At 42.9% G+C, this 24,944-nt stretch overlaps 1 protein-coding gene and 1 long non-coding RNA gene across 4 annotated transcripts in view; one reads left to right on the forward strand and one right to left on the reverse strand.

Annotated features, from left to right (window-relative positions):
- HMGN3 (high mobility group nucleosomal binding domain 3) overlaps positions 1 to 4,082 on the reverse strand; it is a 30,802-nt gene extending 26,720 nt beyond the window's left edge. For both annotated transcript variants that reach the window (XM_065401341.1, XM_065401340.1), the window contains exon 1: positions 3,875 to 4,082. In XM_065401341.1, the coding sequence (XP_065257413.1) occupies positions 3,875 to 3,889 (15 nt within the window). In that variant the 5' untranslated portion in view covers positions 3,890 to 4,082. The remainder of the gene's footprint in view (positions 1 to 3,874) is intronic.
- Positions 1 to 24,944, forward strand: part of LOC135876850 (uncharacterized) — a 1,011,314-nt gene that overhangs the window by 753,683 nt on the left and 232,687 nt on the right. The window lies entirely within an intron of this gene.

Below are 24,944 nucleotides of genomic sequence, written 5' to 3' on the forward strand. Positions count from 1 at the left end.
AAGGAAAAAGGGGCATGACTGGTCAATCTGGTTAGATAAATAAAGCATGCATAAAGACAGGTATGAATCTGTTTTTACTTCTGCATTTCCTACACGCCCTTTCTGCAAATTTACTAGTTAGACACATAGCCCCATAAACATGCAAACTGAAGTATTGGGTATCTGTAAATTCTTTTATTAGAGACAGTTATAATTTCCCAACTAAACAAGCATCAAATCACATTTTTCTGTGTTAATATTGTTTTAACTAGGAAACCCACTTCAGTAATGGATATACAAGTAGGATTTCTCTACACAGAGAAATTTACTGGCAACGCTACAGTGAAATCATTTTTCCACAATAGCTATGCTAGTATAATTTCCCCATATGGACACACTATTCTGGAATAAAAGTGACTTTATTCCAGAATAATGATGAAGTAATTATTCCACCATAGCTATGCCAGTCAATTTCCCCATGTGGACAAGACTATAGTCTCTACTTCCCATGAGTTTCTGGGCTTTCCAAGAACCAGAATTAATAAAACACACTTAGCTTCAAGACTATTCATTCACAAAAAGACTCACAAAGCTAAATACATTAACTTTACTTAATAAGCTTCCCTTTAAGTACTTCAATTGTGGATGTAATTTTAAAAGACTAATTATGACAGAGAACAAAAGAAAAAACCCAAGTTCTCTTTTATAGACTTATTTCTCAAAGGCTAAGAGCTTATCTACACTTACAGTGCTGCAGCTGTGCCGCTGTAGTGTTTATTGAAGACACGACCTATGCCAATGCATGAGTTTCTCCCATTGGCATAGGTACTCCACCTCCCCAAGAGGCAGTAGCTGTGTTGACAGGAGAAGCCCTCCTGTCGACTTAGCGCTGTCTACACTGTGAGTTCAGTTGGTATAACTGCGTTGCTCAGGGGTGTGGATTTCCTCCTCCCTGAGTGACAGTTATACCAACCTACATTTTTAGTGTAGACCAGCGCTAACTGAAACAACACAGAACAACAAAAATCTAAGCTCATTGTTTAGCCACAATGTGCTCCTCAATCATGAGGGAAAGAGACCTCGTTTAATTTTGCAGCCCACCAAGATATTTTTGAAGTATTGAAGACTATCTGCAGGGAAAGAATGTAAAAATGTCAGGGAAGCATGGGAGAGCTTTGCAAGGTTCCTAATGAAATGTGTAGGACTAGCTTCAAAGAGCTTCCTCAAAGCACAGCCTAATCATCAGTCTTCACTTATGAAAGGCACAGCCGTGGAAAAGAAGGAGCATTTTAGGCCTGGACAAGAATGTAGTGACAGAGTATGATGAAGAAAATGATACAGTATAAGAATATAAGAAAGGCCGTACCGGGTCAGACCAAAGGTACATCTAGCCCAGTATCCTGTCTACCGACAGTGGCCAATGCCAGGTGCCCCAGAGGGAGTGAACCTAACAGGCAATGATCAAGTGATCTCTCTCCTGCCATCCATCTCCACCCTCTGACAGACAGAGGCTAGGGACACCATTCCTTACCCGTCCTGGCTAACAGGCATTAATGGACTTAACTACCATGAATTTATCCAGTTCTCTTTTAAACTCTGTTATAGTCCTAGCCTTCACAACCTCCTCAGGTAAGGAGTTCCACAAGTTGACTGTGCGCTGCGTGAAGAAGAACTTCCTTTTATTTGTTTTAAACCTGCTACCTATTAATTTCATTTGATGACCCCTAGTTCTTGTATTATGGGAATAAGTAAATAACTTTTCCTTATCCACTTTCTCCACATCGCTCATGATTTTATATACCTCTATCATATCCCCCCTTAGTCTCCTCTTTTCCAAGCTGAAGAGTCCTAGCCTCTTTAATCTCTCCTCATATGGGACCCGTTCCAAACCCTTAATCATTTTATCTTTTAAATGTAAGCCAAGTATTATGTAGGGAGCAATTAGTCCTTCAATTTCATGAGAAATATATCAACTCAAGTTAAAAAAAAATTAAAAATGGAAATACTTCAGTGGAGCACTGAATATTTTTTCTGTACCCATAATGCAGCAAGGAATCAGTACAGGACAAAAATGGAACTCATAAGTGTGTGGAAATGATCATCTAACGATTACCCTATTAAAACAGTTTTCAGATTCAACCATGATCTGCAATATGCGGCGGTCATAGGCAGACATTCTGGACATCTCCAATACAGTAAAATTGCCTCTCCTCAGTTGACCTAGTTTAATATTAAAAGACTGCAGAGTTTTTTGTTGTTGTCATTGGTTTGTTTGTTGGTTTTTTTATTTAAACCGCAGTATATTAGTGTCAAGTCTCTAATTACACTCCATTAGTAATTGCAGTAGAAAGAAAAGCGCTACAGGCCAGGATTTTCAAGGGGGCCAAAGGATGTTAGCTACCCAACTCCCAAACTGGGTGCTAACTTTCATAGGCCCCTTAGAAAACCCAACCCTAGTGAAATGTCTGTTAACAGTTGTAACACTCTGTAACAAATGAGCATTTTCAAAATACTACAGATGTTCCCTGAAGCTCAGGCACTGAGTGTGTGAAAGAATCAAATAGTAATAAATAATTTGCAAGTTTGTAACCCTTTACATTCCTTACTTCCTGAATTAAGAGAAAGAAAGGAATTCTCATACAGGATCAGACCAGCGGTTCATCTATTCCTGTGTCCTGCCTCCAAAAGTGGCCAGTATCAGATGCCTCAAAGAAGGTGCAAGAAGCCCCATAACAGACAATTATGGAAGTTAACATTATTAATAGTATTTCAGATAGTGGGCAGACAGACAGTACTAGGCAAAGGAGTAAGATCAGTTAAACACATATTGCACTTTTGCCTGGAATGGTTTCCAGCATGGGGGTCACTGGGGAGGGTGGGCAAGTGAAGCATCACCTCCCCCTCAAAAATATCAGAGCCTCCACCACGAAGGGAAGGGAGAAAATGTGTGAGAAGGAAAAGTAAAGTATGGCACAGCCTGGGACTCGGGAGGCAAATGAGGGACGCAAGTAAATCCCAGCAGTAGGAGCTCTGCAGAGGAAGGAAGGAAACACTGAGGCAGAAGGGAGGAGGGGAAGTGACTGGGAGGAGGGAGGCAAATACACTCGTTCAGTAAAAGTCTCAAGCTACACAAGAAGGCAGAGGCTCTGCAGAAACAGCTCCCCACCCCCTTGCCCGTCTCTGGGGTGTGTAGCGCTCTGCTGTGTTGTACAGAGTCGTCTCCCATGGTGCTGTTTTTAAACTCTCTGCTGTTGTTGATACCATGTGTAAGCAGATCCCCCCTGTGCTGCACGGGGCCCTGTCTGTGCAGACTCCTGTCCTGATTGACACCAGAGTTGGTACATACGGGTCTGTCACAGGAGGCAAGGAGAAGGGTGTAGTTTGTTTTAAACATGGCTTTTCTCTCCCTTCCGCCTTTTACCTTGGAGCCATCACCGGGGCACCATGTAAGGCAGAACGCAGACTCAGCCGAGGGCAGACTCAGCCAGCACACGGGAGATTTTTTCAAAGATTGATGAGCTACTGCTTGGAGTTTGCAAGCAGGAAACTCCTCCGGGGGAGGTAAAAGGCGAAGCTGCAGCTGCTGCATTTTTTTTCCGGGGGGGGGGGGGGGATCGGAGTTGTGACAGCGAGTTCGCATTCGAGAGGAGGGGGTGACAACTGCAGCCCTCACCACAGGGTTAGAGGAAGTAAGGAGTAAATCAATAAATCAGCAACCGGAGGAAAGGGTGGAAGGTATTTGCAACAGGCAGTACAAATACCCAGACTCAATCAGCGCAGTCCAAAAAAATCGCCCCAGGTTTACAGGCAACCTGAGGCTGAGATTATTAACGGCAAACGGGCGTCAAAAGGAATGCACCACAACACAATCAACACAGGCAGAGAGGCGCGTTACCTTTCTCTTCGGCATAATGTCCCTGCCCCGGGCTGCAAAAGTAAAGCAATGAGCAAGCTTCTGCACAAGCGCAGATCCCTCCTCCTAACGCAGCGGCGGTGGCAAGGCAATCTCTAATCCACGCTGCTGACCACCGCTGCGCTGCGCACCCTCCACGCTCACTGCCCCTGCGCCGCTGACACCCGAGAGCCCCCTGCCACAGGCGCCCACCGCCGCTACCCAGAGGCGAGAATGGGGCAGCTCTTCTTTCTGATTGGCTCCCGAATTCTGTAACCCCCGCCCTCCTCTGAAGGGAATAGACTAATCAGGGGAAGTCCGTGTGGTTCAGATGCAGGGCACGCTGGGGTGAGGTAGCCTGCGCTGATTGGGTGGCAGCGGGCCCCCAAGTAGCCAGACACAAGTGGGGAGGCTGGGAGTACTAGGCTGGGGGGCACACGGGGAAGTGTCGGGAGATATGGCCAACATTTAATAAGATTTTTAAGCATTTCATAACAAACAATATACTTATACCTGTGTCTGGCAAGTTATCTTCTGAGTAACAAATGCCACCCATCAAACAACAGGGACCACCCTCCAAAGCATCTTTGGATTTGCCAGAGACCTAAATAAACATACATAAAAGGGTTCTCCCCTCTTCTATCCCAATTGTTCCCCTTCTTCTATGGTCTTTAAATCTTCCCCCTCGCTATCCTTTTCCCTTGAGCCCACTCTCTCGCACTTCCCTCACCCTCTCCCTCCTTTTTCTCCTTCCCGTGCCCCTAATATCCATCCAGAATTTGCCCCTCGTATCCACTGTTCTTTCTATCCCCTACTTTTTGCTTTGTACATCCATCTGTTGGTCAGTCTCCAGCCCTTCACACCATAGACCAATTGTCCATTCTCTCCCATAAATTCTCCACTTGCCCCAGCCATCTGTCCTCTCATTAATTTAACAATCTATAACCTCTCTATTCAATTTCCAGTTTGTCCTCTTCTTCCAAATTTTTTCAATTCTTGCCTTCTTTATTCATCAATTGGTTCTCAGGCTTTCCCCCACCCCTTTGCACAATTCTTACTCCCCACAAATTTATTCCATTTTGTCTTTTACTCCAATCTATTTAATTCTCAGCTATCAGGGGAGGGTAAATCTGGGAGGGCAATAGGAGCAGGGGGAAAAGCAAAGGAGGATTCAATTAGGGTTAAGGAGGTGAGTTTCTTTTGGTGGGTGGAAAAGAAAGGTGAGAAATGGTGCCAAATTCTACTGAGAGCTCAGTTAGGATTGGGGCAGTATAGGTGGTGACCATGGGTTGGAAGAGGGCAAAATTCCAAGCACAGAAGAGGAGGAGGAGAAGGAGGAGGAGGTTTTTGGAGCTTACAGAGATGAAGCTATTTGCAAAGGACTAAGCTGTTAGGGCAATACTACTTCTGTCAGGGCCAACAAGCAAGGCAAAGTCTCCTCATCTCAAAAAAGATATACTGTACTGGCATTAGAAAAAGTTCAGAAAAGGGCACTAAAATGATTAGGGGTTTGGAATGGGTCCCATATGAGGAGAGATTAAAGAGGCTAGGACTTTTCAGCTTGGAAAAGAGGAGACTAAGGGGGGATATGATAGAGGTATATAAAATCATGAGTGGTGTGGAGAAAATGAATAAGGAAAAGTTATTTACTTGTTCCCATAATATAAGAACTAGGGGCCACCAAATGAAATTAATGGGCAGCAGGTTTAAATCAAATAAAAGGAAGTTCTTCTTCACACAGCGCACAGTCAACCTGTGGAACTCCTTGCCTGAGGAGGTTGTGAAGGCTAGGACTATAACAGGGTTTAAAAGAGAACTAGTTAAATTCATGGAGGTTAAGTCCATTAATGGCTATTAGCCAGGATGGGTAAGGAATGGTGTCCCTAGCCTCTGTCAGAGGGTGGAGATGGATGACAGGAGAGAGATCACTTTATCATTACCTGTTAGGTTCACTCCCTCTGGGGCACCTGGCATTGGCCACTGTTGGTAGACAGGATACTGGGCTGGATGGATCTTTGGTCTGACCCAGTATGGCCATTCTTATGTTCTTAATTCTTCCTGCCCCTTGCAGGCTTGATGGAAGGCTGGCACCAGAGTGGGAAACCACACTGTACAGTCATTGGACTTCCAGTTTAAACAATCCTACAGGATTTTTTCCTTCTATATATTCTCTAGAGTTTTTTCTAGTTCAGTTTTTATCATTGCAAGTAGTCCTAGATCTGGCATAAAGGTGTATTTTAGTGGGAACACATCAAAACAAAATAATGGCACTGAATCATAGAAGTGTAGGACAGGAAGGGACCTCAATAGGTCATCTAGTGCAGTCCTCTGCACTGAAAGGGACTATCCTTGCCCTCAGCCTTCCTATGTCTATCATCCCTTCTCCTATCACAGGGAACTTGTTTGCAGACTGGCTGGCCTACATCTTCTGGCAGGGTGTCCCTTTTCTGTAGTGAAAGTCCATCCTGAGACACCTGACCTGCCTGTGTCGAAAGATGCCGCTTGTCCCAAGTGACAGAGATTGCCTTTAAGAAAAGAGAAGTACTGATTTGAAGGTTTTTATTGGAATCCCATATGCTTTGGGTGGTAAAAATGCTATTTTCCAATAGAAGATGAAAACTTAGCACTGTACTAAACATGCAGGCCATAATGAAGAATAACATAGGCCAAATTTTTCCAGCCTTGTTTTCACTGATCTGAAAATTAATTGTGTTTCCAATACTCTATTTATATGGAGATTAAAAGGGAATCAGTCATGCAGTTGGAAGTGGGGGGTACAACTGTAATATATTGCCACTTTTCTGGAATATTTAGGGGGGTCTTCATGTTTAGGAAGAAGGCAGAGACAAGTATTACAATCTCACATCTCCACTGCCCTCCATGTTCCAGGCCGATCTTAAATATTATTTATATTGTGATACAATCCTAAGATCCCAATCAGGCTTGGGGCCCTGTTAACTGAGACCTTTATAAACACATATGTAGACATAGGCCTTCTCCCAACGAGCTTATAATGTAAAGAAAGCTTATAACCTAAAAAGACAGAGACAGAGGAAAACAGGGTACAACATACAGGTGTGATCAACACACATCCTATTAGTTCCATATATTCAAACATGACTAAGCCCCAAATATCCCGCAATCTAGTAATTGTTAGCACTTTTCTACTTCCAACTAACCAGTCCAGAACACAGCAAAATCTGTAAATAACAATGAACATTAACAACAAAGGAACTGCTAGTTTTCTGGTTATTATAATAGAAGGCTGCATCACAGGGCAATTAGTATAAAGAATTTTACATAAGGATTTAGATATTTTTTAAAAGAAATGGGTATTAGGGCAGCACTGGTATCTCTCTAAATAGGAAAAGTATTAATACATGTCAGGATTACAGATCAACACGCAAAAATATGTTACAGGTTCTAAAAGTGAGAGGACAGGCCTGAGATTTGACCATTGATACAGGTGCCCTCAGAGCCACACTAAATCTTCACTGCACCCTTTTAAAATCCTGCTTCCACTCTGATAATGGCACTATTAACATAATGTCACTTGGAAAAAGTCCCACAATGGACAGTAGTAAAAGGAGTAAGGCAAAGCAGTAGTAGCCATTACAGAGAAGAAAGTTTGTGTAAAGATTCAATCCATTTGTCAAAAGTACAATCAGTCCCACATCCCCCATTGTAGGGGGATTTAATTTGCCATGTTAATGACTGTTTGTTTGCCATAACCTTCACCCAGCTAGTTGTAAAGAAGGGGGTCCACTTGCTATTGAATCAACTGTAGCTACACTCATATAACTGAGAACAGGATTTGGCCCAAAATGTGTACAATGGGTGAGTTGGGGGTATTTTTGGACTCTCTCAGTACCATGGTCAGACCATCCATCACCTGGTGCAATTGAGGTCAAAGTGATCGAGATAACATCTAGCAATACAAACCCACTATTTGGATTCTTCCTTGGAGGCTTCTGGAGCCTCGTTGATTCCTGAGAATTACAAAAATGAACAAACACCATAACAGATGAATTTTTGAAGGGTTGGGGGGAGAACTTAAATAATTGGCTCTCTGCAGCTATCTGCTGTAAAGAAGGTTCAGTTCTGTTAGATTTGCCTGAAACTCATTGTGGCTTATGCATGAAATTTGAGATAAATTAACTTCCTTAACACTATCCTAATATCCCATCTTTGTTTACCACTATACTTGCTACAGGGAAATTTGGGGGTTGGAATTAAGATCGGAGATGACCAACACAATGACCACTACACCCTAAGTCCACAATATGAAAAATTGTGGACCACTGATATAGGGGTTAGTTGGGCAGTTATCTTTCACTGTGGTAAGTAAATGTAAGGAGCTATTGTCAATATGAGAAAACCAAGTCATTCATAGATCTTACAAACTGGAAACTGCATATCCAAATGAAGTCTGTCCAGTAGCTTTGCATACGTTTTCCTCTGCTGGTTGCAGTTTGAAACTCTCCCCATCCCATTTAGGTGTATTTTCATGATTAATACATTAATAAATACTTAATTGAGCAGAAAAGGAAAAAAGACAATAGTGCAATAGAAAACTTGTCAAGCTAAGGCCTCTAAATATCCAGTATAATTTAAAGGGAAAATGTAAATAAACTTGCTATATTATCTAGTTGTAAACAAAGTAACCAGCTACTGTCTCATAAATTAGGTTTGTTAGCATATAAACATCTACTTTCTTATAAATAGTTACCACAGCCACAAGGACACAAACAGTTACACAAACTCAGGAACTAAAAAGAGTACATCATCTTCAGAAACATTTAAATTACTTTTTAAAAAAAGTGTTGAGTGAGCAATATTTTAGAATGATCATTCAAAAATATATACTTCTATCAGTCACACCCAATTTCTTGGGAAATACAGAAGCATTATGCTCAATGAAATAAATTCAGAATATACAATTATTATTTGTTTAGGGCCTGATCCAGCTCTCACTGAACTCACTGGACAAACTCCCATTAACTTCACTGGTGCATGATTGAGCCCTTAGTACCAGAGTGCTCAGTGCTGTTCAGTACAAAATATACAGCCACTGCCCTGAAGAGGTGAAAGATAGAAAAACAGAGGATGGGATCCAGTGAAAAAAATATCCAAATTAGGATGACTTTGTGGCTAATCTTTATTTGTGTGCATAAATGCTTTAAATATATGTTTATAATAAGCTAACTTTTTAATTTTTTTGCATAATGAGTATGGTGCTTTAGCTATATAACTATACAGAAAACATAGTTTTTCCTTTTCAGATGAGTCATATTCATATTATCACATTGCATGTGTGCTTTTTTGTAAATTTATGACAGATGTGCAAGTTAACAACTGAAGTTCTACAGAACTGAAGTTCTACAGAATACAAAATTCCAGCCTTGTTTTCACTGATCTGAAAATTAATTGTGTTTCCAACACTCTATTTATATGGAGATTAAAATGGAATCAGTCATGCAGTTGGAAGTGGGGGGTACAACTGTATATTGCCACTTTTCTGGAATATTTAGAGGGTCTTTATGTTTAGGAGCAGAGTAGTCAGACATATTTATAGTGAGTAGTCAGTTTTAAATGGTATTCTAAAACATTTAATTTCTGAGTTTTTTTGACATGCGTCAAATATGAAAATGGGCTTTAAAATTGTTATTTTGATTAAGCAAGCATTTTTAATAGCACCTGGTAGGAGGTCATTCTGTATTTAACAACTCTAATATTTCAGACATAAAATCTCTCTCATTTTATCAGCAGAGCCTGCCATTTCTCTAGATAGGTATTCTAGAAATTTTTAAAAATGACTTAGATTTGTCAAGGTCAGCTTGTATCTGATCCAAAGTCCCTGGAAGTCAAAGGAAAGATGCCCATTAACTTCTGCTGGCTCTGGATCAGGCCCAAATACACTTAAGGGCCTAATCAGAAAAAAAATCTCAGCTAATTTCAGAGGTGGATATGGTTTTTAAGGAGATGTGTGAAAAGATGACTTTTTAAAAGCTTGGCATCAAGTGTGAATGTGGCTACAGGAGATTGCAAAGATAAAGGAAGAAAAAGCGAATCCGTTCTTTCATCTATTCCCTATAGTAATAGCAGAAATGAGAATATAACAAATTTATCCATACCTATACCAAGTTGTTTTGACATCTTAGGAGACATTAAAAATTATAATGTAGAAAGAATTGGATAAATACAACTTTCTTCAAGGTGAAGATGACATATTTGGGATTTTCAAAAGCATTCACCATTGTCACTGACTTCAGTGGGAGCTGAGTTAGGCCAATGCTAAGTGCATCTGAAAATCCTTTGTCAACAGGTGAACTGAAAGAAACATGATGACATTTATTATACACAAAATGTTTAATGTGTGTGTGGCTAGCCCCATTTAATGCCCCTGACCCCTAAATTTAGCCAAAAAGAAACCAATCTTCCTGGAATTTTGTATGCTGCATCCCATCCCAGGGTAATAATTTGTTATTTTGACCTTTGTATATACTTCTGATAATTTTAGAGGGATAGTTTCTCTTGAGAAGAGCAATAGCAAGTGATAGTGTAACCCACACACTTTCTGGGTGTGGTGTTCTGTTCCATCTAGAGGCACCGAGAACACTTAGAGAGAGATTAATGAGTTTGCTCTAAAGCCTTAGCTAACAGCCAGTTGGCTTTTAGCTTATGCTGTAGAGGCTCATGCACTAAGCTCCAGAGATCCCAGGTTCAATCCCACTTGTAACGCTGACAGACCCCGGTCATTATGGGGCGGGATCGAACCTGGGATCTCTGGCACTTAGTGCATGAGCCTTTACAGCATGAGCTAAATGCCAACCACCTGTTAACTAAGGCTATAGAGCAGACTCATTTTATCTCTCTCTTTAAGTGGTCTCGGTGCCACCAGATGGGACAGAACACCACACCCAGAATGTGTGTGGGTTACAATAGCAGTGGAGAACTAACTGGGCCCTTAACTGCATTTCCAGATATGCTAACATTTGGGTATTTATACCATGTAGAATTTTTAGTAAGAAAAGTGTTGGTTGGAGTCAATTGAAACATATTTTCAACCTTAACTCTTTTTGCCAAAGATTTTTGTTTATGAATATGCATCCAACACTAAGGCTGTTTACATGAAATGGCCTTCACCAAAGTACCAATGATAAGCCATGCATTCTAACTGATGTCAAGTATCAGGGGGTAGACATGTTAGTCTGTACAAAAACAACGAGGAGTCCGGTGACACCTTAAAGACTAACAGATTTATTTGGGCATAAGCTTTCGTGGGTACTTTCATTTTACCCATGAAAGCTTATGCCCAAATAAATCTGTTAGTCTTTAAGGTGCCACCAGACTCATCATTCTGAGTTTTCAGAACCCTGAACTGTAACTAACAGACAGACAGACACTCTCTCTCTCTGTAGGCTGTACCACTGGCAAGAATGAAGTACTCCCCAAATACATCTATAATCTCGGTGTCTTAAAATTCTCTATTCTCACATCCTCCGGTAATTAGAACTATAAACAACCCCCAAAAGGGAGCAGCATGACCAACACAGGCAACATCTTCTAGCTAAATTCTCCTCTCCATAATTGTCACCAAAGGGAGTAATGGTTGTTGGTTCTTACTGGCCACAACACTATCAGTGACAGCAATGAAGGTGTTTAACTACTAAAGATAGTTGATAAGGCTTGGCCCAGGAGCAGAACAGCAACAGTAAATGATGCAGGGAGGGAGTGGATCTGTTAAGTTTCTTCTTTCCTCTGATCTCAACTCCTGTGTAAATGAGGGGGAAGGAAGGGTGCAGGCAATGAAAAAGTCTGAAAGCAAAGCGGCAATAATCTCTTAAGGAGCTTTAATATTAGAGCTGCAGCATGCAATACACTGTCATTCCCTTTTCCCTTTGGTGCTACAGTACAATACACTGATACACTGTTATGGGATGTTTACACATTAACTTATAAATATTTATTGCTACAGTATTTCATTATAGTGTTCTGCTTTGGAAGATTGTGTAAGTATATGTCTTTGGAGGGCAGGACAGGTGTGATTGTTTAGATTTACAGTAAATCATTTATTTTAAAACCTCTTTAAAATAAGATAAACTATGCTGATATAAATACAATATACAGAATAAGACTATGTTTCATCTAGTTTCTTGTTTTCTCTCCCATGAATAGAAAATACAAAACCAAGTGAAATCACAGTTTCATCTAGTTTCTTTGTTTCCATTAATACACCCACAAAATAACTCCTATTCTTTACTATATATTGTGCACACAACTAGTTTCTGAAAAAAATGTTTGTGTTTCTGTTACCCCCATCATATCCTTCCACCCTTATTTGCATCACCTACCTGTTCCAGTTTCCCTTAAACTAAGGGTATGTCTACACTACAAAATTAGGTCAATTTTATAGAAGTTGATTTTTAGAAATCAATTTTATACAGTCGATTGGTATGTCCACACTAAGCGCATTAAGTCTGCGGAGTGCGTCCTCACTACCGTCGCTAGCATCGACGTACGGAGCGGTGCACTGTGGGAAGCTATCCCACAGTTCCTGCAGTCTCCGCCGCCCACTGGAATTCTGGGTTAAGCTCCCAATGCCTGATGGGACAAAAACATTGTTACGGGTGGTTTGGGGTACATGTCGTCATTCGCCCCTCCCGCCGTGAAAGCAATGTCAGACAATCATTTTGCGCCTTTTTTCCGTGCAGATGCCATACCACAGCAAGCGTGCAGCTCGCTCAGCTCAGCTCACCGACACTGCCACTGTTGTGTCCTGGGTGCTGCTGTCAGCAGACAGTGCAGTAGTACTGCTAACTATCGTTATACACCACTTCCACTGCAACTCTGCTCTCCTGGTGCCATGAATCCACCTTGCAGGTTCTCTCGTCATTATGTATAAATATCTATTCTCTTGGCATCCGTCATCATCCACCTCTTCCGCTGCAACTCTGCTCTCCTGCAGACGCCATACCATGGCAAACATGGAGCCTGCTCAGCTCACCGCTACTGTTGTGAGCATTGTAAACACCTCGCACATTATCCTGCAGTATGTGCAGAATCTGCAAAAGCAGGCGAGGAGGCGACGACAGCACGATCACGATAGTGATGAGGACATGGACACAGACTTCTCTCAAAGCACGGGCCCTGGCAATTTGGACATCATGGTAGTAATGGGGCAGGTTTCTGCCATGGAACGCTGATTCTGGGCCCGGGAAACAAGCACAGACTGGTGGGACCACATAGTGTTGCAGGTCTGGGATGATTCCCAGTGGCTGCAAAACTTTCGCATGCATAAGGACACTTTCATGGAACTTTGTGACTTGCTTTCCCCTGCCCTGAAGCGCAAGAATACCAAGATGAGAACAGCCCTCACAGTTCACAAGCAAATGGCAATAGCCCTCTGGAAGTTTGCAATACCAGCCAGACAGGTCAGTCGGGAATCAATTTGGAGTGGGTAAATCTACTGTGGGGGCTGCTGGGATCCAAGTAGCCAACACAATCACTGACCTGCTGCTATCAAGGGTAGCGACTCTGGGAAATGCGCAGGTGGATTGCTTTGCTGCAATGGGGTTCCCTAACTGTGATGGGGCAATAGACGGAACGCATATCCCTATCTTGGGACCGGACCACCTTGGCAGCCAGTACGTAAACCGCAAGGGATACATTTCAATGGTGCTGCAAGCACTGGTGGATTACAAGGGGCGTTTCACTGACATCAATGTGGGATGGCTGGGAAAGGTGCATGACGCTCGCATCTTCAGGAAGTCTGGTCTGTTTGAACAGCTGCAGCAAGGGACTTACTTTCCAGACCATGTTGGGGATGTTAGGGATGTTGAAATGCCTATAGTTATCCTTGGGGACCCAGCCTACCCCTTAATGCCATGGCTCATGAAGCCATACACAGGCACCCTGGACAGTAGTAAGGAGCAGTTCAACTATAGGCTGAGCAAGTGCAGAATGGTGGTAGAATGTGCATTTGGATGTTTAGAAGCTCGCTAGCGCAGTTTACTGACTAGGTTAGACCTCAGCGAAACCAATATTCCCATTGTTATTGCTGCTTGCTGGGTGCTCCACAATATCTGTGAGAGTAAGGGGGAGACGTTTATAGCGGGGTGAGAGGTTGAGGCAAATCACCTGGTGGCCGATTACGCGCAGCCAGACACCAGGGTGATTAGAAGAGCACAGCTGGGCACCCTACGCATCAGAGAAGCTTTAAAAACCAGTTAAATGACTGGCCAGGCTACGGTGTGACAGTTCTGTTTGTTTCTCCTTGATGAAAACCCGCCCCCATGGTTGATTCTACTTCCCTGTAAGCCAACTGACCTCCCCACTTCGATCACCACTTTCAGAGGCAATAAAGTCATTATTGTTTCAAAATCATGCATTCTTTATTAATTCATCACACAAATAGGGGGAAAACTCGCAAGGTGGTCCGGGAGGGGTGGGTGAGGAGGGAAATACCGGGTGGGGTGCTGGATGAGGGGAGGAGGGAAGGACAAGGCCACACTACAGTTCAGAACTTATTGAATGCCAGCCGTCTGTTGCTTGGGCAATCCTCTGGGGTGGAGTGGCTAGGTGCCCGTAGCCTCCCCCGCGTTCTTGGGTGTCTGGGTGAGGAGGATATGGAACTCGGGGAGGAGGGCAAGTGGTTATACAGGGGCTGCAGCAGCGGTCTGAGCTCCTGCTGCCTTTCCTGCAGCTCCACCAAACGCCTGAGCCTGTCAGTTTGCTCCCCCATTAGCCTCAGCATTGCACCCTCCTCCTCTCATTGTGCTCCTCTCTCCTCTCATTGCGTTCATTTAACGCTTTCCTGGACTCTGCTATTGTTTGCCTCCACGCATTCTGCTGAGCTCTTTCAGTGCGGGAGGACTGCATGAGCTTTGAGAACATATCATCGCGAGTGCATTTTTTTCGCCTTCTAATCTGCGCTAGCCTCTGAGACGGAGATGATAGGGGGAGCGTAGAAACATTTGCAGCTGTGGGAGGGAAAAAAGGGAGAGTAGTATTTAAAAAGATACATTTTAGAGAACAAAAGGAAGACTATTTCACACTGAATCAAGTGATTCACATTACATAGCACATGTGCTTTTGGTACAAGGTCCCATTTTGCCTCTTATATTGAGTGCCTGCCGGTTTGGTGTGAGACATCACACATGCTCGGCTGGGCAACAGAATTCGGCTTGCAGGCAGCCATGGTAAGGCAAAGGGTTTCGGCTTTTTAAACCTTCATAACATGTGGGAATGGTTTCAAACAGCAGCGCCCTCCTTTCCCATGCCAAGCAAAGCCCGTTGGGTTGGCCATTTAAAAGGAGGGGCTGCGGTTTTAGGGTGAATGTGCAGCACAACCCAATCCCCCCCCCAGTTCTCTGGGATGATCACTTCACACACACACACACACCCCACTGCGTGGCTAGTATCAGGGAAGATCCCTGTCAGCCAAATGCGAACAGGTCAGCATGAATGGGCCTCCCCGCACTGTGCGGCTAACAGCGGGTATGATTTCTTTTCAGCCAAAGGCAAACAGCCCAGCAGGAATGGGCACCTCTGAATATCCCCTTAAACAAATTTCCCGTACTTCAACTAGATGACCATGAATGATATCACTCTCCTGAGGCTAACACAGAGAGATAAAGAACGGATATTACTTGAAAGCCACCAAAGCCCAAGCCGATTTGCGGCAATGCTTTGTTCTGCAATGATTCCAGACTACTTGCTACTGGCTTGGCGTGGTAAAGTGTTCTACCATGGAGGACAGAATAAGGCTGCCCTCCCCAGAAACCTTCTGCGAAGGCTTTTAGAGTAGCTCCAGGAGAGCTTCATGGAGATGTCCTTGGAGGATTTCCACTCCATTCCCAGACATGTTAACAGACTTTTCCAGTAGCTATACTGGCTGCGAATCCATCCCAAGTCTTCAGGGCAAATTAATCATTAAACATGCTTAATTTTAAACCCTGTATTATATTTACAAAGGTACACTCACCAGAGGTACTTTCTCCGGCTTCATGGTCCGGGAGCCTGCCTTGGCTGGGTTGGGAGGGTATTGGCTCCAGGGTGATGAACAGTTCCTGGCTGCCGGGGAGAAGGGATTCTCCGCTTGCCTGCTATGCGCTATCCTCAACCTCCTCCTCCTCCTCATCTTCCTCATCCACAAAATCCTCATCCCTGATGCGTGAGACTCCCCCCTTGCAGGTGTCCACAGACAGTGGCGGGGTAGTGGTAGGGGCCCCCCCTAGAATTGCATGCAGCTCATCATAGAAGCAGCATGTATGGCGCTCTGACCCGGAGCGACCGTTTGCCTCCTTTGTTTTTTGATAGGCTTGCCTGAGCTCCTTAATTTTCACACGGCACTGCTGTGTGTCCCTGTTGTAGCCTCTGTCCTTCATGCCCTTGGCGATTTTGGCAAATATATTGGCATTTCGTCTTTTGAAACGGAGTTCTGCCTGCACGGATTCTTCTCCCCATACAGCGATCAGATCCAGTACCTCCCGTTCGGTCCATGCTGGAGCTCTTTTGTGATTTTGGGACTGCATGGTCACCTGTGCTGATCAGCTTGCCACGCTGGCCAAACAGGAAATGAAATTCAAAAGTTCCCGGGGCTTTTTCTGTCTGCCTGGCCAGTGCATCTGAGTTGAGAATGCTGTCCAGAGCGGTCACAATGGAGCACTCTGGGATAGCTCCCGGAGGCCAATACTGTTGAATTGCATCCACACTTGACACAGCGAGGTCGATTTTAGCGCTAAACCCCTCGCCAGGGAGGAGTACAGAAATTGATTTTAAGAGCCCTTTAAGTCGCCAAAACAGGCTTGGTCGTGTGGACGGGTGCAGGGTTAAATTGACCTAATGCTGCTAAATTCGACCTAAACTGGTAGTGTAGACCATGGCTAAGACTGTGAGCTGTTTGAGCCTGGGGTTGTCTTTTAGTATGTTTGGACAGAGCCCTAGTACAACAGAGTTCAGTCTGGTTGGGCCCTTTAGACACCCAGGTAATACAAAAATAAATAACATTTTAACTTTTCAATTTGTTTCTTATTATTTCCTAATCTATCCTGTTTATGCATATATAGTTTTTGAATGAAGAGTGTATTGAATAGTAGTGAATTGCATTGTCAGCAATAAGGAGACAAAAATATAATCTTTCATAGTGACACTGACATTTTATTTTAATAGAACTAAACCAGGTATTAAAGCAGAATTCATACAAATGATCTGATGGAAGTCAACTGCAAAATTCCTATTGGCTTCAGTGGGATCAGGACTTGGCCCTAGTTAAAGACTACATGATAACATGCATTGGAGGACTGGATGCCTTATGGGATTTGAAACTGGAACCCATGACCACTAAGTTAGCATTTCAACACAAATCTAGGTTTGAAGTGATTGGAATGTGTCCCCATCTGCTGGATATTCAGCACACTAGGCAAAATCAGTTTGTTGGTTTCAGCCCAAGTGTACATTATACATTTAAAACATTGCCATGCTTGGCAATAATTGAGACCTTGCTGAGAGGACAGGAACTGAGGATGAAATCTTTGCCTCATTGGAGTCAATGGAAAAATTCCCATTGACTTCAATGGGACCAGGATTTCACCCTGAATGAGCATCCTGTTACCATTGAAGAGGACCCTTCGAGATCAGAGATCAGGCACATTGTGTGGGGAATCTCATATTGCAGAAACCCAAGCTGTACCCATTCTCTGGATATGTTGAATCCAATCACTGTAGGGCTCCGCGGCTAAAAGGCCAGCACCTTTCACCAGGGATACAACCACAATTTTGCTAAGAAGGGGGGTCCAGGTTACCTACCTGGCTACCACAAACTGAATGGTATTGCAACTCCATGCAACATCAAGAAGAGGGGCTGACCAGGCCAAATGTGAGTGAATGATGTTGCATCCTGGCACATGGGTTGTAAGACCACTCACTTAAATTTGGCCTGAATGGCCCTCTGTCATCCAGTGAGGGGCCAAGGAGGGGCCTGGGCTCCCTCTTCATTGTGCCCCTCCCTTTCACAAGAACTAAATTCATCCTTTTGTTTAAATGCAGACAAACATTTGACTCCAGAGCTTAGTTGCTGTTACACACTATAGAAGAGATAGCATGGAACTGAAATAAACAGGAATGAACAAAATCCAATGGCTGGTAGCTGAAATCAGGAAAGTTCAAACTTGAAATAAGATACAACTTTTTTTTTTTTTTTTTTAAACAGTGAGGGTAATTACTATTGGAACAGATTACCAAGGGATGTCACGTGGAGCTGGTGTCTTGATAAATAGTACATTCTTGCTCAATGACAAATTATTGGATGCGAGAATCACTAGGTGAAATTCTATATCCTATGCTATTCTAAATTATCATTATGGTCCTTCTGGCCTTAAAAATCTATGTAAATCCATGGAAACATTATGAAGCACCTTAAAAATTCTAAATTAGTATTGTGAGTATGGTCAATATGTGTGTCTATAAATAAATATATTAAGTTTTAGATTTGTTTAAGGTTTTTAGAAACTCAGTTGTTGCCAATTTAAGAGCATTACAGTACAAACAGTGTATTAATTACACAGAATTAAGTAGTCAATGATAATGTGTTTCTATCTTTTCCATCAAGTTTAAATCTTTTTAGAGTAAATACTGAAATATTTTCTTAGTTTTAATAAATGTCATCTTTTAGGAGGAATTATTTACAAGATTATTTTAAACATATGAATTAATATCACGAAAAGTTGGTATGTATCTAATCTTCTGAAGCCAATCCTCTGTTTCATTCCATTCCCAGTGAAATGAGTGTGATGGTTGGTGCCCCCCATAAGGCTTTATGGAAATATGCTTATGTATGTGTATATATATATAACATAACTAGAAGGTGTTTTATGCTACATATGCCATGTAACACATCTCTGTAAAGGTTATGATCTACGGAATCTATTAATCCTATTTGTATGCATGTATCATTTTTGTATTTGACGTTATGAATATTGGCTGCATACTTGTTTGATTCTAAGTAGGCTGTAGTGAAGCAGTTGGTCAGCTTCCTGAGAAAAGACTATTCTCAGTAAAAAGAACAGGAGTACTTTTTCCCACTGAGGATTACCTAAAGAAACTATACCATCTGCTAAAAAAACTCCCTGACAAAGCACAGGAACAAATCTGTACAGACACATGCCTAGAACCCCGACCAGGGATATTCTATTTGCTACCCAAGATCCATAAACCTGGAAATCCTGGACGCCCCATCATCTCAGGCATTGGCACCCTAACATCAGGCTTGTCTGGTTATGTGGACTCTCTCCTCAGACCCTACGCTACCAGCACTCCCAGCTATCTTCGAGACACCACTGACTTCCTGAGGAAACTACAATCCATCGGTGATCTTCCAGAAAACACCATCCTGGCCACTATGGATGTAGAAGCCCTCTACACCAATATTCCACACAAAGATGGACTACAAGCTATCAGGAACAGTATCCCCGATAATGTCACAGCTAACCTGGTGGCTGAACTTTGTGACCTTGTCCTCACCCACAACTATTTCACATTTGGGGACAATATATACCTTCAAGTCAGCGGCACTGCTATGGGTACCCGCATGGCCCCACAGTATGCCAACATTTTTATGGCTGACTTAGAACAACGCTTCCTTAGCTCTCATCCCCTAACGCCCCTACTCTACTTGCGCTATATTGATGACATCTTCATCATCTGGACCCATGGAAAAGAAGCCCTTGAGGAATTCCACCATGATTTCAATAATTTCCATCCCACCATCAACCTCAGCCTAGATCAATCCACACAAGCGGTCCATTTCCTGGACACTACTGTGCTAATAAGCGATGGTCACATAAATACCACCCTATACCGGAAACCTACTGACCGCTACACTTACCTACATGCCTCCAGCTTCCACCCAGGACACACCACACGATCCATTGTCTACAGCCAAGCTCTAAGATATAACCGCATTTGCTCCAATCCCTCAGATAGAGACAAGCACCTACAAGATCTCTATCAAGCATTCTTAAAACTACAATACCCACTTGCTGAAGTGAAAAAACAGATTGACAGAGCCAGACGAGTACCCAGAAGTCACCTCCTACAAGACAGGCCAAACAAAGAAAATAACAGAACACCACTAGCTGTCACCTTCAGCCCCCAACTAAAACCTCTCCAGCGCATCATCAGAGATCTACAACCTATCCTGAAAGATGATCCTTTACTCTCACAGATCTTGGGAGACAGACCTGTCCTCGCTTACAGACAACCCCCCAACCTAAAGCAAATACTCACCAGCAACCACACATCACTGAACAAAAACACTGACCCAGGAACCTATCCTTGTAACAAAGCCCGATGCCAACTCTGTCCACATATCTATTCAAGTGATATCATCACAGGGCCTAATCACATCAGCCATACCATCAGGGGCTCGTTCACCTGCACATCTACCAATGTGATATATGCCATCATGTGCCAGCAATGCCCCTCTGCCATGTACATTGGCCAAACCGGACAGTCTCTATGCAAAAGAATTAATGGACACAAATCTGACATCAGGAATCATAATACTCAAAAACCAGTGGGAGAACACTTTAACCTGTCTGGCCATTCAATGACAGACCTGCGGGTGGCTATCTTACAACAGAAAAACTTCAAAAACGACTCCAACGAGAGACTGCTGAGCTGGAATTGATATGCAAACTAGATACGATCAACTCAGGATTGAATAAGGACTGGGAATGGCTGAGCCATTACAAACATTGAATCTATCTCCCCTTGTAAGTATTCTCACACTTCTTATCAAACTGTCTGTACTGAGCTATCTTGATTATCACTTCAAAAGTTTTTTTCTCTTACTTAATTGGCCTCTCAGAGTTGGTAAGACAACTCCCACCTGTTCATGCTCTCTGTATGTGTGTATATATATCTCCTCAATATATGTTTCACTCTATATGCATCCGAAGAAGTGGGCTGTAGCCCACGAAAGCTTATGCTCTAATAAATTTGTTAGTCTCTAAGGTGCCACAAGTACTCCTGTTCTTTTTGGGGATACAGACTAACACGGCTGCTACTCTGAAACCTATTCTCAGTAAGTGCCCCATCAAGAAACACTTAAGCCAACAATGAACTTGGAGACACCAATCCACATCTGGGCTTTCCCAGGAATGTGGCTTGGCTGGTAAGGAACTCAGTCATGCATGGACATGTGACTTGTCCAGGTGACTCGAAAACTCCAGTTTGTAGCTGGACTTTGCATAGGAGAGAGGAGGGGGTCTCCACCCACAAGTGAAAGTCTATTTAAGCCCATGGGAGACCCCTCCATTTGGTCTTCAGCTGGCTAAAGAGAGGGCCTCTCCACCCCAAAGATACCTGAAAGAAACTGGAACAAAGGACAGTGACTGCAAGGGGTGTGAGTGATTGCTGGACCCAGACTAAAAGGAGATTAGTCTGTAAAAGGAAGCATTCTGGAACTGGTGAGGATCTTATCTGTATTCAGTTTCTTACTGTATTAGACATAGACTGGCGTGTTCTATTTTATTTTACTTGGTAGTTCACTTTGTTCTGTCTGTTACTACTTGGAACTACTTAAATCCTACTTTCTGTATTTAATAAAATCACTTTTTACTTATTAATTAACCCAAAGTATGTATTAATACCTGGGGGGGGGGGCAAACAGCTGTGCATATCTCTCTATCAGTGTTATAGAGGGTGAACAATTTATGAGTTTACTCAGTATAAGCTTTATACAGGGTAAAACGGATTTATTTGGGGTTTGGACCCCATTGGGAGTTGGGGATCTGAATGTTAAAGGCAGGAACACTTCTGTAAGCTGCCTGCAGCTTTGGGGCAAGTAATTCAGACCCTGGGTCTGTGTTGGAGCAGACGGGAGTGTCTGGCTCAGCAATACAGGGTGCTGGGGTCCCGAGCTGGCAGGGAAAGCAGGGGCAGAGGTATTCTTGGCACATAAGTGGCAGCTCCCAAGGGGGTTTCTGTGATCCAACCTGTCACAATGAGTTCTGTAAGTCTGAAGGTAGCAAAACAACAATGTCAAAAAAACATTGACACCCTTGAAAGATGGTGCAGAGCTGTCTGTGAGAAAGTGGATTGCAAAGCTAATGGTAAATGCTACTTTTTTAAAAAGACATTTAAAGATTAAAATTAAGATGGATGAATTTGTAAAGAGCAGGAAACCATTTCTAAATTATACTAGAAAGGGTGTAGAATCATATTCCAAATGAATTGATATGGTGTGGAACTCCTTAAGTAATGACATAGCAAAATGACATAGCAAAAGTTCTCTTTTCATTTTCCTTTGTTTGAGTCCATGTTACCCTATTCCTTGCTATAGTCCATGCAGTAGGACTGCTTCAAATCTACTGTAGGAACGGCCCTCTGTACCCCCAAAGAAAGCAGGATTTGGGGCCAAGCAAACAGCTTTCCTGTTATCTTAATGAAGCAGTCTCATAAAAGATGTATTCTCCCATCACAGAAATGTTTACATAGAAATTATCAAAAGGAATATCTAAGTACAATTTTGGTTTTATATACAGCTAGATCCCATGATTATTATACAATGAGCACCTCACAAACCTCACAGGGATGATGTGATTCCTATTCTGAAGTAAAGAGGAGGTAATAAGAATAATGATGCTTTAATTATAAGGTATATTTGTTTGACTTTGTTTTCTCTAACATAAACATATAGTTCTCTCTGTGTATCTCTGTCTCTCTCTCTCAATCTGTGTTATCAAAAAAATCCAAACACCACATTTCATTGCATACAGTTCTTCCTATGGGGAGAGTATGAGAGAACAAACACGTGACAGATGTAAGTCACGTTGCTTAACACATTACTGGAAGGCGCTCAGATGCTACGGTGATGAGCGTGGCATTAGGACCTATATACAATCAATAAGATTGTACCATTACTATTCTGCTAGTGCAAAGCAGAATGAAGTAAGGATGCATTTTAAAAATTAAATCTTTGTTGGCGTGACAGAGTGCTGGGAATGTACAGCTGTAAGGATCCATGGGACTAGTACCCAGGTCTACAGAGCCTGGGACAGCTGACATTGCCACTAGGAAGCCCTACTGAGCTGCATCCAAGGAGCACTGTGGAGATTAGGTGCTGCAGGAAGTACAGCCCAAAGGGTCCAGGGTGACCGCACCCTGTGGACCTCTGATTGACTCATCCTTGCCCCAGGAAGTTATCTGGGTAACCACACAGATTTTGAGCCTGCTGTGATGTCAGACCTCATATTGTTTTCTGATCTACAGTCTCTGACCCTGACCTCCTGATTCCAGCCTGGTAACTACCTCCAGGGACATCTCAATGAAGCTCTCCTGGATGTACTCCCAAAGCCTTAGCAGCCTTATTCCATCCTCCATGGTAGGACACTTTACCACGCCAGGCCAGTAGCACGTAGTCTGGAATCATTGCATAACAAAGCATGGCAGCATATGGTCCCAGTGTTTGCTGACTGACCGGTAGCTATCTGGCATTGCAAGCTTCCAGAGGGCTATCGCCACTCACTTGTGAACTGTGAGGGCTGTTTTCATCTTGGTATTCTTGCGCTTCAGGGCAGGGGAAAGCAAGTCACAAAGTTCCATGAAAATGCCCTTACGCATGCGAAAGTTTCGCAGCCACTGGGAATCATTCCAGACCTGCAACACTATGCAGTCCCACTAGTCTGTGCTTGTTTCCCAGGCCCAGAATCGGCGTTCCACGGCATGAACCTGCCCTGTTACCACCATGATGTCCAAATTGCCAGGGCCCATGCTTTGAGAGAAGTCTGTGTCCATGTCTTCATCACTCTCATCACCGCGCTGCCGTTGCCTCCTCGCCTGCTTTTGAAATTTCTGGTGCTGCATATACTGCAGGATAATGCGCGTAGTGTTTACAGTGCTCATAACTGCCGCGGTGATCTGAGTGGGCTCCATGCTTGCCGTGGTATGGCGTCTGCAGGAGAGCAGAGTGGCAGCGGAGAGGTCGTTCGATGACGACAGTTTGCAGTCCTACTGCACTGTCTGCTGCCAGCAGCACTCAGGGTACAACAGCGGCGGCTGAGCTGAGCGGGATGCACACTTGCCGTGGTATGGCATCTGCGCGGAAAAAAGGCGCGAAACGATCAGTGAACCTTATTCAACTGTGAAAGTTCTCCCAACTTCTGTGGCATATGAAAAAATTCTATAATAATGCTGTCTCTAATCTCAGACATGGAAATACATTATCACTCTTAATTTTATCTGTATAAATCATCAGGGACCATGTGTAAAGGGAGCAGAGACTTCATTATCAGATTAAATACAAAATATTTTTGTCAAATACCAGCCACTTGAAATATGAATGAGTATCATTTAAGGGATAGATTCTAATCCCCTTACTCAGACTGTGTAGGATCTTATTTTATAGTAGCTCCATTTGAGCAATTGGGCTACTTTCAGAGTAAGAAACTAGTAGGGTTGCCACCTGTCCAGGTTTTCCCAGGTGGTCCTTTTATTGAGGTGGCTGCCCTGGGAAATCTGTAAGGGTGCTCAGCTGTACAGTTTTATGGGCTCAGGATCATCCCAGATGTTCTGTTGTATTGTACTGCAGAGGTGGCAACCCTAAGTACTATCCAAAGAGTATTCGACTCTTAAAACAACAATATAAGAGAACATGCTAATCTTGTTTTTTTCTTTGAAGTACATTGGTATATTAGCAATAGCATAACATATTCTATTGGTGTTCGCAATTTCAGGAAGGAGAAGAAACAGATGTAAACTCTCACAAATCATGGCTGTTGACCTGATATCTTGTATCAGTGTAAATTGTGGTGGAAATACCTATTTAATATATTTAGGTCTTTCTCCTGATTTTGAGCTAGATGTTATCATGTGATTAGAGCTGTTGATTTGTTATAACAGTCCAACATTTAGAAAAAGTATTGGTAATTTTTATTACAAGGCAAAAATCATGTAAATAATCAGTTTTAAAATCAGACAGAATTATTGCACCACTTGCATTTTCAGAGCAAACAATGCATCTGCTCAAAGGAGTGAACAGTTTTGTACACAAAAGCGTTGCTATATCAAA

This window comes from Emys orbicularis, chromosome 3 (genome assembly GCF_028017835.1).
Source record: "Emys orbicularis isolate rEmyOrb1 chromosome 3, rEmyOrb1.hap1, whole genome shotgun sequence".
In the NCBI taxonomy this organism is placed as follows: domain Eukaryota; kingdom Metazoa; phylum Chordata; order Testudines; family Emydidae; genus Emys; species Emys orbicularis.